We start from the raw sequence: 12,142 nt of genomic DNA, 5'->3' as shown, positions 1-12,142 counted from the left end.
TCACTACGGTATAGCAGGGTCGTGAGAACATGGGCTTTGAAGTCAAACTGCCTGGGTTATGAAAGTTCTGCTTTGTAATTCCCTGCCTGGGTCTCAGTTTTCTCATTTACAAAATGGGAAGAATGGCAGTACTCACTCTTTCCTGGTCCACAGGGTTTGGGTAAAAATTAAATAAGATAAAGTATATAAATAATCAAAAATAGCACTTGGTAGGTGTTTGAAGCACATTAAGCTATTGTGGCTGGAGTATGGGGAAAGATCCTCTGTGAGCCACAAACACCTAAGGTGGGTGTTCACCCAAAACTCACAGCGACCACACACTGCTCACCTGTAGGAGGTAAAACAGCTGCTGATAGGTTTCTAGTGTTTTTCTCCTCTCCTTACTCAAGCTTTTGATTCCCTGGTTATCAGTGTTGTTCAGTATTTCCATTTCTCCGCCTTTTTTCTTATTCAGCTTTGTTCTGTGTGAGATTACATCCTGTAAAGAATTTTAAAACGTTACTACTTTGTACTCTGGTATGCGTTACCTCTTCCATTTATAAATACCCTGAAAAACACCAACAGTTGAAAAGATGAATCGTCCACATTTCTCGCATCAGGAAATACAGGAACATAAAGTATTAAATGAAGGAAATGTATCTTGTAGGTGAATACGGTTTTTGTAACACACGTTCATCAAGGCTGTTTTCATTAGTGCTTACGATTTAATGGGTAGGCACCAAGAAAATTCAGTAGAGAAAGAATAGTTTTCTTTTTATTCTGGGGGGTAGAATTGCTGGGTGTTAAAAACAGGGGCATTCTATTCTGAGCTACATCTCAGCTCTATTTTATTTTTTTATTTTGAAATAGTGTCTCCATAGGTTGCTGAGGCTGTCCTTGAACCTGTGATCCTCCAGTCTTAGCCTCCCAAGTGCTGAGATTATAGGCATATACCATTACGCCCAGAAAGAGCAGTATCTTAACAAATGATGCTGGAACAAATGAATATCCACATTCAAACAAAAGGAGTAAGATCCTTACCTCACAGCATAAACAAAAATTAACTAAAAAACACCATAGAACTATATGTTAAGAGTTAAAACTAAAAGCAAACAAACAAAAAACCCAAGACATACATTTCTGTGACTTTGGATTAGGCAACAGGTTCTTAGATGTGGCACCAGAAGAACAATATACAAAAGAAAAAAATAAATTTACTTTCACAAAAATTTATTATTATTATTATTTTGGTGGTACTGGGGTTCCTGGAAGCCCTTCTACCTCCGGGCTACACTCCCAGATCTATTTTATATTTTTGAAACGGGGTCTCTTACACCAGCGCGGCTGGCTTCGAACCCGCGCGATCCTCCTGTCTCCGCCTCCCAAGCGCGGGGATTACAAGCGTGCGCCACCACGCCCGGCTACTTTCACAAAAATTTAAACCTCATGATTCAAAGAGCACTCTCAAAATAAAAGATAATTCATAGAATGAGAGAAAATATCTGTAAATCTTATATTGGATAAAAGACTTGTAACCAGAATAAATAAAACAACTCCTAAATCAAAAATAAAAACACAAATAACTTAATTTTAAAAATGGGCACAGGAGTTTAATTGACGGTTTCCCAGAAAAAATATAAAAATGTCTAATCAGCACATAAAGAGATGTTTAACATTATTGGCTGTTGGGGGAATGCAAATAGAAACTGCAGTGAGTTACCACTTCATACTAATTAGGATGACTATAACAAAAAAGGCAAAGCATTGGTAAAGTTTTGAAAAAATTGGATACTACAGAGCTTGTTGGTAGGAATGCAAAATGGTAGAGACTCTTAGAAGAAATTTGGCAGTTTCTCAAAAGTTAAACAGAGAGTTATCATATGACTCAGCAATTCTGCCCTCAGGTAGAAACTCAAGACCTAAAAATGTATGCTAATACAAAAACCTGTTAATGGTATTAGTATTCCTAATAGTTATACAGTAGAAACAACCCCCAAATGTCTATCAGTTGATGAATGGATAAACAAAAAGTGGCATATTAAAACTGAATATTATTTATCAATAAAAGGAATTAAATACTGACTCATGCTACAACATGGATGGATGTTAAAAAACATTATGCTAAGTAAAAAAAAAGCCAATCACAAATGTATGATTCCATTTATATAAAATGTCCAGAACAGGCCAATGTTTAAGACAAAAAGTAGATTAGAGGTAAGTGTGGTGGTGCACGTCTATAAACTAGTACTTGAGAAGCTGAGATAGGAGCATTGCAGGTTTGAGGACAGCTTCAGCAAGTAGTGAGACTCATCAACCTAGAGAGACCCTGTTTTAAAGTAAAAAATAAAAAGGCCTGGGGCAGCCGGGCGTGGTGGCGCACGCTTGTAATCCCCACGCTTGGGAGGCTGAGACAGGAGGATCATGTAGGTTCAAAGCCAGCCTCAGCTACTTAGTGAGGCTTTCAGCAACTTAAGTGAGACCCTGTTTCCAAATAAAATATAAAATAGGTCTGGGAGTATAGCCCGGAGGTAGAAAGCCTCTGGGTTCCACCTCCAGTACCAAAAAAAAAAAAAAAAAAAAAAAAAGGCCTGGGGTATAGCACAGAGCTAGAACGCCCTTGTATTCAATCCCCAGAACCATTAAAAAAATACAAAGAAAGTAGATTAGTAGATTAGTGATTGCTGTGGTTGGGTATAGGGAGAGAATGCACTATTATTATTAATGAATATAGAGGTTCTTTTCAAAATCAAAATCTAATTTATATATTGCATTATAAAATGCACCTTTAAAATATACTATTCAGTGGTGTTTAGGATATTCACAGTGTTGTGCAATCATCACCATTTAATTCTAGAACATTTACTTGGGAGTTTCTGGAGTGGTGAAAATACTCTAGAATTAGAAATCACTATAGAAAAATCTTGGGGATATCTTAAACAGCACTAAATCATGCACTTTAAAAGTGTGAATTATATCTCAATCTATGAAAGCCCTTGCAAAAAGTTGTGTATTGTAGGAATTAGATATGGCAGAGAAAGGAGTCCTCTACATTTTTAATGAAATTAAGGGTTTTTTTTTCCTCCTCCCATAATGTTCCTCTAACCATTTATAGGAATCTTGGAAATGTGGCTGAAAACATTGTCAAGTAGTCACTTCAAGAGCTTAGAGAGTCATGACCAACAGTAGGTCTGTCAGCTCAGAGCCTACCAATCATTTTTACAATGATCCATTGTAAGAACTCTATATCTTTTATGGGTGATCATACACCATATGAAACAGTACTTGCTCCCCATCATTTAAACACACTCTGAAATTTTCAATTTCCTTTTGTTCTATTCCATTTTTTTTTTTTAGAAATTGCTGATTGGGATGCATTAAACTGATTTCATGACCTTTTAATGGCACAGTGCTCACATTTGAAATAATGACACCCCTGTTACTTAACACTCGGTCACTGTCCTACAGAGTAGGTGGCAAGTAAGTTTGATTTCCTAAAACTTCTTCAGTTGTCACTGAACTCCACATCAGGACTCTGCAGCCCACGTCAGGGGTGCTGGACAGCTGCTCCTTGCAGGGAGCATCACCACATTTGAGGTGATGGCAGTGCTTTGCTGTGCACGCGCTACTGGTCTCTAGCATTCCTGCCTCTGACCCACCACATATCGGTAGGGGCCCTTAGTCATCTGGGCAACTGAAAATGTGCATGCTTCCATTTCCAATTGCTTCTGGGGTGAAATACTGTTAGGTCTTGTGGAAAAGACAAGATCTACATTGCTTACCTCCCAGCACTCAGTCCTCCCATAGGGTCAGCCCAGAGAAAGAATAATCCTTTTAGCTCTGGGATATCTGATTAGCATTTCCATAAATTCTGTAAGAGCCACATTTACCCCTTGTTTCATAAATAAACAACCTCTCTTACTCCTCCGGACTACATTTTTTCTAATGGAGGTCACTCTAGAAGCTGAAGACTTGGTCTTGTAGCAGATGTCATCTTGCGGGGAGGGGAATAGTTTTACAGATGAGAAGCCAGGGGACGGGTAGTGGACAAGCTCTGGGGCAGAACTAAATTCTTTTCCTTTAGAAGTAGAGATTTGGTGAAAGCAAGAAAGGGAATGTAATGTAGGAAGTAAACAAGAGCCAGTGCTGAATATAGGAAGGGACAGAGGGAGAACTGAGCAGAGGGTCCATTTCCCTGCTAATGGGGGCAGCCCTCCCTCCTCCTTCCTAGGGAATTCTGACTTGCTTACAAATATAAGTTCTTGTGTGAATGAAGGTTTGTTTTGGAAAGCCTGAAGAAAGAAACAAAGGCCAACCCCTCTCAGGTTACAAACACAGGCAGATATTTTTTAAATTAACCTAACTTTAATTTTTCTTATTCTTGATTTATAACAAATATTTGAAGAATGTTGGCTTGAAGGAGCAGCAGTGCTTAGCCTGCTCATGATTTCCCCACATTTCAGTATTGTCCTTTGGCCACCATCTTTTCTCTCCTCCAATAAGAGGATATCATGCACAGGTAATATGAAGTAAAAACTGTGTAGATAGTATAGATTAGTACAAAAGGATTGGGCTTTAGAGTCATAAATATAAGGGTTTTGGAGCTGGGAGCAGTGGTACATGCCTATAATCCCAGCACTTGGGAGGCAGAGACAGGATAGATAGACAGAAGGATAGCTCAAGGCCAGTCTCAGCAACCCAGTCTTACTTAGCAAGGCCCTCAGCAACCTAGTGTTTCAAATTAAAAAATAAAATCAGGCTTTTGTGGATACAGAGCAGAGGTAGAACACCCTTGGGTTTAGTCCTCAGTACCACACATTTAAAAGGGGAGACTGGAAATCTGCAAAACATAATTAGTTTTGTGATTCTGCATATGTCAATCTCTATAAACCCCAGTTGCCTACCGTGAAGAATGGCTGTAACAATAGCAGTTTATAGAATGCTGTGGAAGTCAAAAACACTGTACAAAATGCATTCAGCACATTTCAAAGAAGAAAACAAGGCCCAGAAAGGCGAAGAAACACACCCAAGGTCACATGCTAATATAAGCAGTGAGGTATATAATTAAGTAGTAAAAGAATTCTCAGTTCTGAGTTTCAGGTGAGGCGGACTGGTCGGCAAATGTGGGCTCTTGCATGATACAAACTCAAGAATGGAGATTTTAGCACTTAAAGATGTATTTTTCATTAGCTGGGCGGGGTGGTGCATACTTGGGAGGCTGAGACGGGAGGATCTCAGGTTGTCAGTCAGCCTCAGCTACTTAGTGAAGCCCTCTGAAACTTAGTGAGACCCTGTTTCCAAATAAAGAATAAAAAATAGGGCTGGGAATGTAGCTTGAGGGTAGAATGCCCCTGGGTTCCCTAGAACCCTCCCCCACTCCCCCAAAAGATTTGCTTTGCATTCATTCATATTTAATTTTTTCTTCGGGCAATCCTTTATTTTCTCTCCTATGCCTCTAAGAAACTTGACTTTTGCTGCTTTGTCTTTTTCTCCAAGCTATTTTGTTATTGCTGCTGGAAACCAATGTCAGTCACTTTACTAACCTACTGATTTGATGTTTTCAGTAGAAACGCTCATTTTAAAAGCACTGTATGGAAGGCTGAGGTAATAGCACAGGTCTGTAATCCCAGCTACTCAGGAGGCTAGGGCAGGAGGATCGCAACTTTGAGGCTAGCTTGGTGACTTGGTGAGAACTGTCCCCAAATAAAAATAAATAACAAGGGGTAGAGATGCATGTAGCTCAGTGGTAGAGTGCTGCTAGTACCCAAGAGGGAGGTTATAAGGTTATTTGTGAGACAGTTTGCATTGATCTATTTAAGAATAAAACCTCTTCCCTTTAAAGTTATTTTTCTTCACTAAAGACACTCTCATTGTTTAAAAAGAGGAGGATAAATTTAATTCTAGCACTTAAAGAAAAATCACAATTTCTTCCTTCTAACTTTTATAGAGTAAATTTACTTTTATAATAAAACAAATACTGATAAGCTATTATTTTCTTCCTATTACATTGCAAACCATTTCTCTTGCCCTTAAATATTCTTTCAAAACACTGTTTTTAGTGGTTGTATAGCATACATGTTCAACTAATTCTGGGGTCCTCAGTTTATTATTTATGCTGTTTCCCACTTTGTGTAGTACTAGAAATAAAACTTTAACTATTCTATACCTACCATCAAACTACAAAATGCTAGTATCAGTAAGACCAAGGACTACATATTTAGTAAACATTAGCTTAACTTCTAATAAATATTGAAAATATATTTAGTATTTAAAAAGATAAATTGAGATACTATTTTTAAAATCTAATTTATTTATTTATTGTAGTACTGGAGATTGAACCCATGGAAATTCTAGCTCTGGGCTATACTACCAGCCCTATTTTTCTTTTTTATATTTTGAAACAAGGTCTTACTAAGTTACTGAAGGCCTTGCTAAAGTGCTGAGGCTGTCCTCAAACTGTAATCTTCCTGTCTAAGCCACCCAAGTATTGATCTATATAAGAATAAATGCCCAACTATTGGGATTACAAGAGTGTGCCACCATGCCCAGCTTTTTTTTTTTTTTTTTTTTTTTTTTTGGTGGTACTGGGGTTCCTGGAAGCCCTTCTACCTCCGGGCTACACTCCCAGACCTATTTTATATTTTTGAAACAGGGTCTCTTAAGCCAGTGAGGCTGGCTCCGAACCAACACGATCCTCCTGTCTCCGCCTCCCAAGCGCGGGGATTACAAGCGTGCGCCACCACACCCGGCATTTTTTTTTTTTTTTAAGATTGAGTCTTACTGCCTTGCTCAGGCTGACCTCCAAACCCTGGGGAATCAAGCAATCCTGCTGTCTCAGCCTCCTAAGTAGCTGGTATTAAAGGCATATATTATTGTGCCTGTTTTAAACAAATTAATCTTATTTTACAATGCTATCAGTTAGGAATAAATGCTTTAAAAGATAAACCTCAAAAATTCATTGATATCTGGAAATGTGTCATGCTTGTAATCCCATAAGAAAGACAGTATTTAAACTATCTACTTATTTAGAACTAGGCCCTCATTTTAAAAAGCAAAACATTTCCTGTTTACAATTTTATGGGGATAGGAGTCTAGGGCTATAAAAGGCATTCTCTGAAGGACCTTCTGGAATATATTATACTTTAAAAGGTCTCATGTGTATCAAACAATACAAATACATAATTTGTTTTTAAAAGAAACGCTATTGTTTTGCTGGATTAATGAAAGGAGAGTTAAATGCAGAACATTTCGATTACAGTGTTAGTTTTGAATATTCAGGAAACATGAGGCCACTTTCTACTTTGCGGATTCTTCAACCCTGGTCTCTTTCTGAGGTCTGGAGGACAAGGGCGGGCCATCCCCACGCCCACGTGACCGGTGCGCTGCTGTTCATCTCCAGCGGCCCAGAATCACGAGCTCAGTCCCCGCAGAGGCTCTCTACTACACCCTTCTCTGAGCTCCCAGAAGGTCAGCTTCCCTTCTTGACTCAGTTTTCTGAAAACGGATGTGGCATATAAGAAAGGAATGGGTACACGGAAAGAGGTCTTAGCCGGGCGTGGTGGCGCACGCTTGTCATCCCCGCGCTTGGGAGGCGGAGACAGGAGGATCGCGCTGGTTCGGAGCCAGCCTCGCTGGCTTAAGAGACCCTGTTTCCAAATAAAAATATAAAACAGGTCTGGAGGTGTAGCCCAGAAGTAGAAGGGCTTCCAGGAACCCAGTACCACCAAAAAAAAAAAAAAAAAAAAAAGAAAAAAAAAGAAAAAGAAAGAAAGAGGTCTTACTTTAGAAATTTGTTGTTTGGTAAGAACGACTCTCTCTATTCTGTCTACACAGTTCTGACATTAATATCAGGTTTCACACAGATACCAAGCCTGTGGCAGTGTGTGTGTGTGTGTGTGTGTGTGTGTGTGTGTGTGTGTGTGTGTGTTACTATGCTCAGTCTCACAGCATTTTTTATTTGGAGGCTATTAATGGTTGTAATACCACTCTGTGGGTATCATTTTGGAAATAGGTAGGGATGTTTTGGGATGTCTTTTTTTTTTATGGTACTGGGGTTCCTGGAAGCCCTTCTACCTCCGGGTTCTACTCCCAGTCCTATTTTTATACTTTTTTATTTGGAAACAGGGTCTCTTAAGCCAGCGCGGCTGGCTTCGAACCTGCACGATCCTCCTCTGTCAGCCTCCCAAGCGCGGGGATTACAAGCGTGCGCCGCCACGCCCGGCAAGTCTGGATGTCTTCATGAGAAGGCACTTGGTTACGGTGGGTGGGAGCCAGAGTCTCTACTGTCCAGCACTTTGTGGGGTGGTGCGTGTAAACCATCACTCCCCATTTTGCATGCCAGGACTTTAGAATGTCCTTTTGGTGATTCACGTAAGATTCCGTTTGTAATTATCTGGGTCTAGAATCAAATTGCTTTACATATATGCCCAGTAGATTTTTTTCTATACAAAATAATTTATATTATTTTCTAGGATTTCAAGTGCTTTGTATTACTGGGGACAGATCACACTTGGCTTATTCTGAACTTTCCAAGGAATGGCTCTCCAGTGTGCAAAATGAGATCCGCTTCTCTGTCAGTCACAGTTCCAGTCTCCCCTGCGACACTCAACCTGTGCTGACTCTGGGAAGGCCCAAGCCCCTGGTAGCTTCATGATGTTAGTATCATAAGTCTCATGTATTTTCATATTACAACAGTTTTTTGTTATGAATCACTTTCTTTTTGTATTTATATAAAGGCTTTAGTTTTATTATGAAGGTACACCTGTAAGTAGGGTTTACTATATATGAATTTCATTTCTAAATGAAAAAGAAGCCTTTGAAAATACACCATAGGCAAGGGGTATAGGATTGTGCAGGTCTGTGAGCTGATGACTTGGAATTAAAATGACAAGTGAACTTTGGACATCGTATTCAAATGAGCATGGCTGGACCAAAGCATCTTCTCCCTCCTGGGAGCCACAGTCTTGGGCTCACTGACCTCTAGGGTAATCCTGTTCTTCACCAGGAGTCCAATCTTGAGGTCCATTAGGTTCAGGTCTTTCTCCAGCTGTTGATTGGCCCTGATCTTGGTCACCACCTCTTCCCTCAGTCGTGCTACCTCCAGCTCCTCCTGGAAATCCAAGTCACTCTGGTCCAAGAGGTGCACAAACTTGCAGATTACTGCGAGTGGCGGGTTTTCAGAGCCAACTGTGGGGAGAAGAACAGGCAGACTTTAATTGGAAAGGCTTGGAATTATTATCAGCAGGAAAGAAGAAAGCAGGTCTGTAGATAACGGAGTACTAGGATAATACACGAATGCAAGCACTTGGTCTGTGGAACAAGACATTCAGCATCATGTTGAATTTGGACAGAGAACTGATCATGTAAACAAATGCACAAAACTGATAATGTCTGGCCCCAGCATTTTCCAGCTATCTATTACTCATTTATCCTTTCTGCCATACTATTCCCAGGACCCACGCCTGGGAAGATAGTGTTATCTGTGCCTTACTGATGACAAACCTGAAAAAAAAGTTAAGGCAAGTGACTTCCACTCTGAGTCCCTGTGGCTGAGCCAGATAAGAGATTTACATTCCTTCTGCGGGAAGTGGAAAGTGGCTAACTCCCGAGGAGATGATGGGGAAGGAGCTGGAACTTGGGTGAACGCTGAATCTGGAGAGGTCAATGAAGAAAGAGTATAAAGCTAAACAGAAACCAGTGGGGGGATAAGAGGAAGGAATGTTCTACTTGGCAGAAACAGAAAGACTTTAGAAACTGAAACCTGGTCCTTGCCTTCTCCGCATGGACCAAGGGAGGCTGCTTAGAATGCTGGGGCCAGCTTGCTCATTGAGAAGGGAGCTTTCATGTAAACTATAAGAAGGAACAATTATTTAGTAGCTTCAATTTGATGCTTTAATTCCTTAGCAATCTGACTCTTACACACACACACACACGCACGCACACGCACGCACACGCACACACACGCACATGTATTTTAGAATTCAAAAGTTTCAGGAAGAGTATCTAAGAACTGATCCTCTCTAGAACTGATTATATATATATAAGTATATATATATTTACATGTAAATTTATATATATGTAAATATGTATATATGTAAATGTGTGTATGTATGTAAATGTATATGTAAATATATGTGTGTAAATACATACATACATACATACATACATACATGTGCTTAGTGAAAGCAACTCTGGATAAACTGTAAGAATAGACCAGTCGGATCCTTAAAGAGGAAAGATGCAGGAATATTAAGATGACATGAAAGAGCCGTAGGGCCCTCATTGGTCTTCCTCAGACTTCCACCTTAATTTTGTGATATTTGACATTCAAAGAATAAGAGTTAAACCAAGAACACAACATGGAACAAAGATGTCTGTTTGTCATCTTTAGAAAATGAAACTGTGAGCGGGGCGTGGTGGCTCATGCTTGTAATCCCAGTACTTGGGAGGCTGAGACAGGAGGATCGCACAGGTTCAAAGCCAGCCTCAGCTACTTAGTGAGGCTCTCAGCAACTTAGTGAGACCCTGTTTCAAAATAAATTATAAAATAGGTCTGGGAGTATAGCTCAGAGGTAGAAAACACCCTGGGTTCCACCACCAGTACTACAATAAATAAATAAATAAGAAAAAAGAAAAAAAAAAGAAAATGAAACTGTGGTTTTTTTCCCCCTTTTATATTCTTATTTCCAAAATTTTTCATATGAAAATGTTTTGTCCTTAAGACAAGGTGAAAAATTATAGGCCAGTTAATAAACAATTTAAATGTAGGCTTATCTTCTGGTTAAGTATTTTGCATTAGATTGTTGATTCTGGTTCAAATTTAATATAAAAATAATAGCATTTATCTGGGCACAGTGGTGCATAACTATAATCCTAGTACTTGGGAGAGGCCAGAGGACCACAGGTTTGAGGTCAGCCTCAGCAACTTAGCGAGACTGTTTCAAAATAAAAAATAAAAAGGTGTGGAGGTGGAGCTGAGAGGTAGAATGCCCCTGGATTCAATACCCAGCAAAGTGCACATGCGCACACACAACACACACACACACACACACACACACACACACTTATGTTAACTCCATTGTTTATGAGGAAGAAAATAGACCCACTCTGCGCATCCCTTACATTTACAACAGGAAAGCCTCATTTGTGTCATACGTGTTTCTTTGTGCACCAATTCAGAGCCTGGAGCCTGAAGTGATTGAACTACCGGAAATACTGGTGTTCTTCTCTGCTCTGGGAGTGGCCTCTGAAGAAGCTACTGGGCTGGAAAGAACTTGTGTCTGCTGGTTAGTAAGGAACCCAGGCTGTTTCCAAGGCTCTCACTTACCCAGCGTTTTGTAGTCATCTCTGGCTTTGCTGGCTCTCAACAGGGACTGTATTTTCACGATTTCATTTTTCTGCAAAACATTGAGACACATTATGACCCCACAGACTGTTTTAGAATTCAAAAGTTTCAGGAACAGTCTCTAGGAACTAGAACTGATGGTACTGAGATGTAGTGCGTTCAACACTTAGGTTTCTTTTTTGTTGCAGGGGTCACATAAGTTAGTTTCAGTTATAAACACGAGTGCATGGGGACTGCTTAAATAAAGATCTAAAAGAGAAAAAGAATTTTAGCATAAACTCAGATGATCTTTTCTATGTTCACGTGTCTATTTAAAGATTCTAAAAAGAGGAGGAGAGGGAGCGGGAGAATTAATGAGGGCGTCTCTTCCATTGATGTTATGTGCCTATGTGAGAACTCCAGTGCCGATCTCAATATCCTACATGAGGGAGGGAGCCAGGGGGAAGGAAGCCCACCAAATGCCGTGTGCATGTGTGTCACTATCACTATGACCGACATTATCATGTGAGACTATAGTGTACAAATAAAAGTCTAAAAAAACCCACCAAAATAAATGAATGAAAAAGCTGAGACAAAAAAAGTTTCTCTAGTGGGCTTCAATCAACGAGCAGTTAGAAAAACTACATATGCAGTGGAAAATCCTTCCCTAGAACCTCTTCTCACTGGCGTTACTGGCCCACGCCATTTCCCTCTCACTCATTTCCTCTCCACTCCTAACGAGTGGTCTTACTCTCAATATGATTTCTGAACAACAACCAAAAAAGAGCAAACCTCCAAGCGATCACATTAAACTCTACGATCTATTCCTTCCTAGGGAGTCAC

At 39.9% G+C, this 12,142-nt stretch overlaps 1 protein-coding gene across 1 annotated transcript in view; it reads right to left on the bottom strand.

Moving 5' to 3' along the window:
• The window catches only part of IQGAP2 (IQ motif containing GTPase activating protein 2), a gene marked incomplete at both ends in the record, with an annotated part of 316,582 nt that overhangs the window by 48,602 nt on the left and 255,838 nt on the right, over positions 1-12,142 (bottom strand). Inside the window, 3 exons of the mRNA XM_080692165.1 lie at positions 329-478; positions 8,954-9,162; positions 11,303-11,372. Coding sequence (XP_080548291.1) covers positions 329-478; positions 8,954-9,162; positions 11,303-11,372 — 429 coding nt within the window. The remainder of the gene's footprint in view (positions 1-328; positions 479-8,953; positions 9,163-11,302; positions 11,373-12,142) is intronic.

The sequence above is a fragment of the Muscardinus avellanarius genome (genome assembly GCF_963383645.1).
Source record: "Muscardinus avellanarius genome assembly, chromosome: 1".
Taxonomy (NCBI): domain Eukaryota; kingdom Metazoa; phylum Chordata; class Mammalia; order Rodentia; family Gliridae; genus Muscardinus; species Muscardinus avellanarius.
This window is presented reverse-complemented; position numbering and strand designations above follow the sequence as displayed.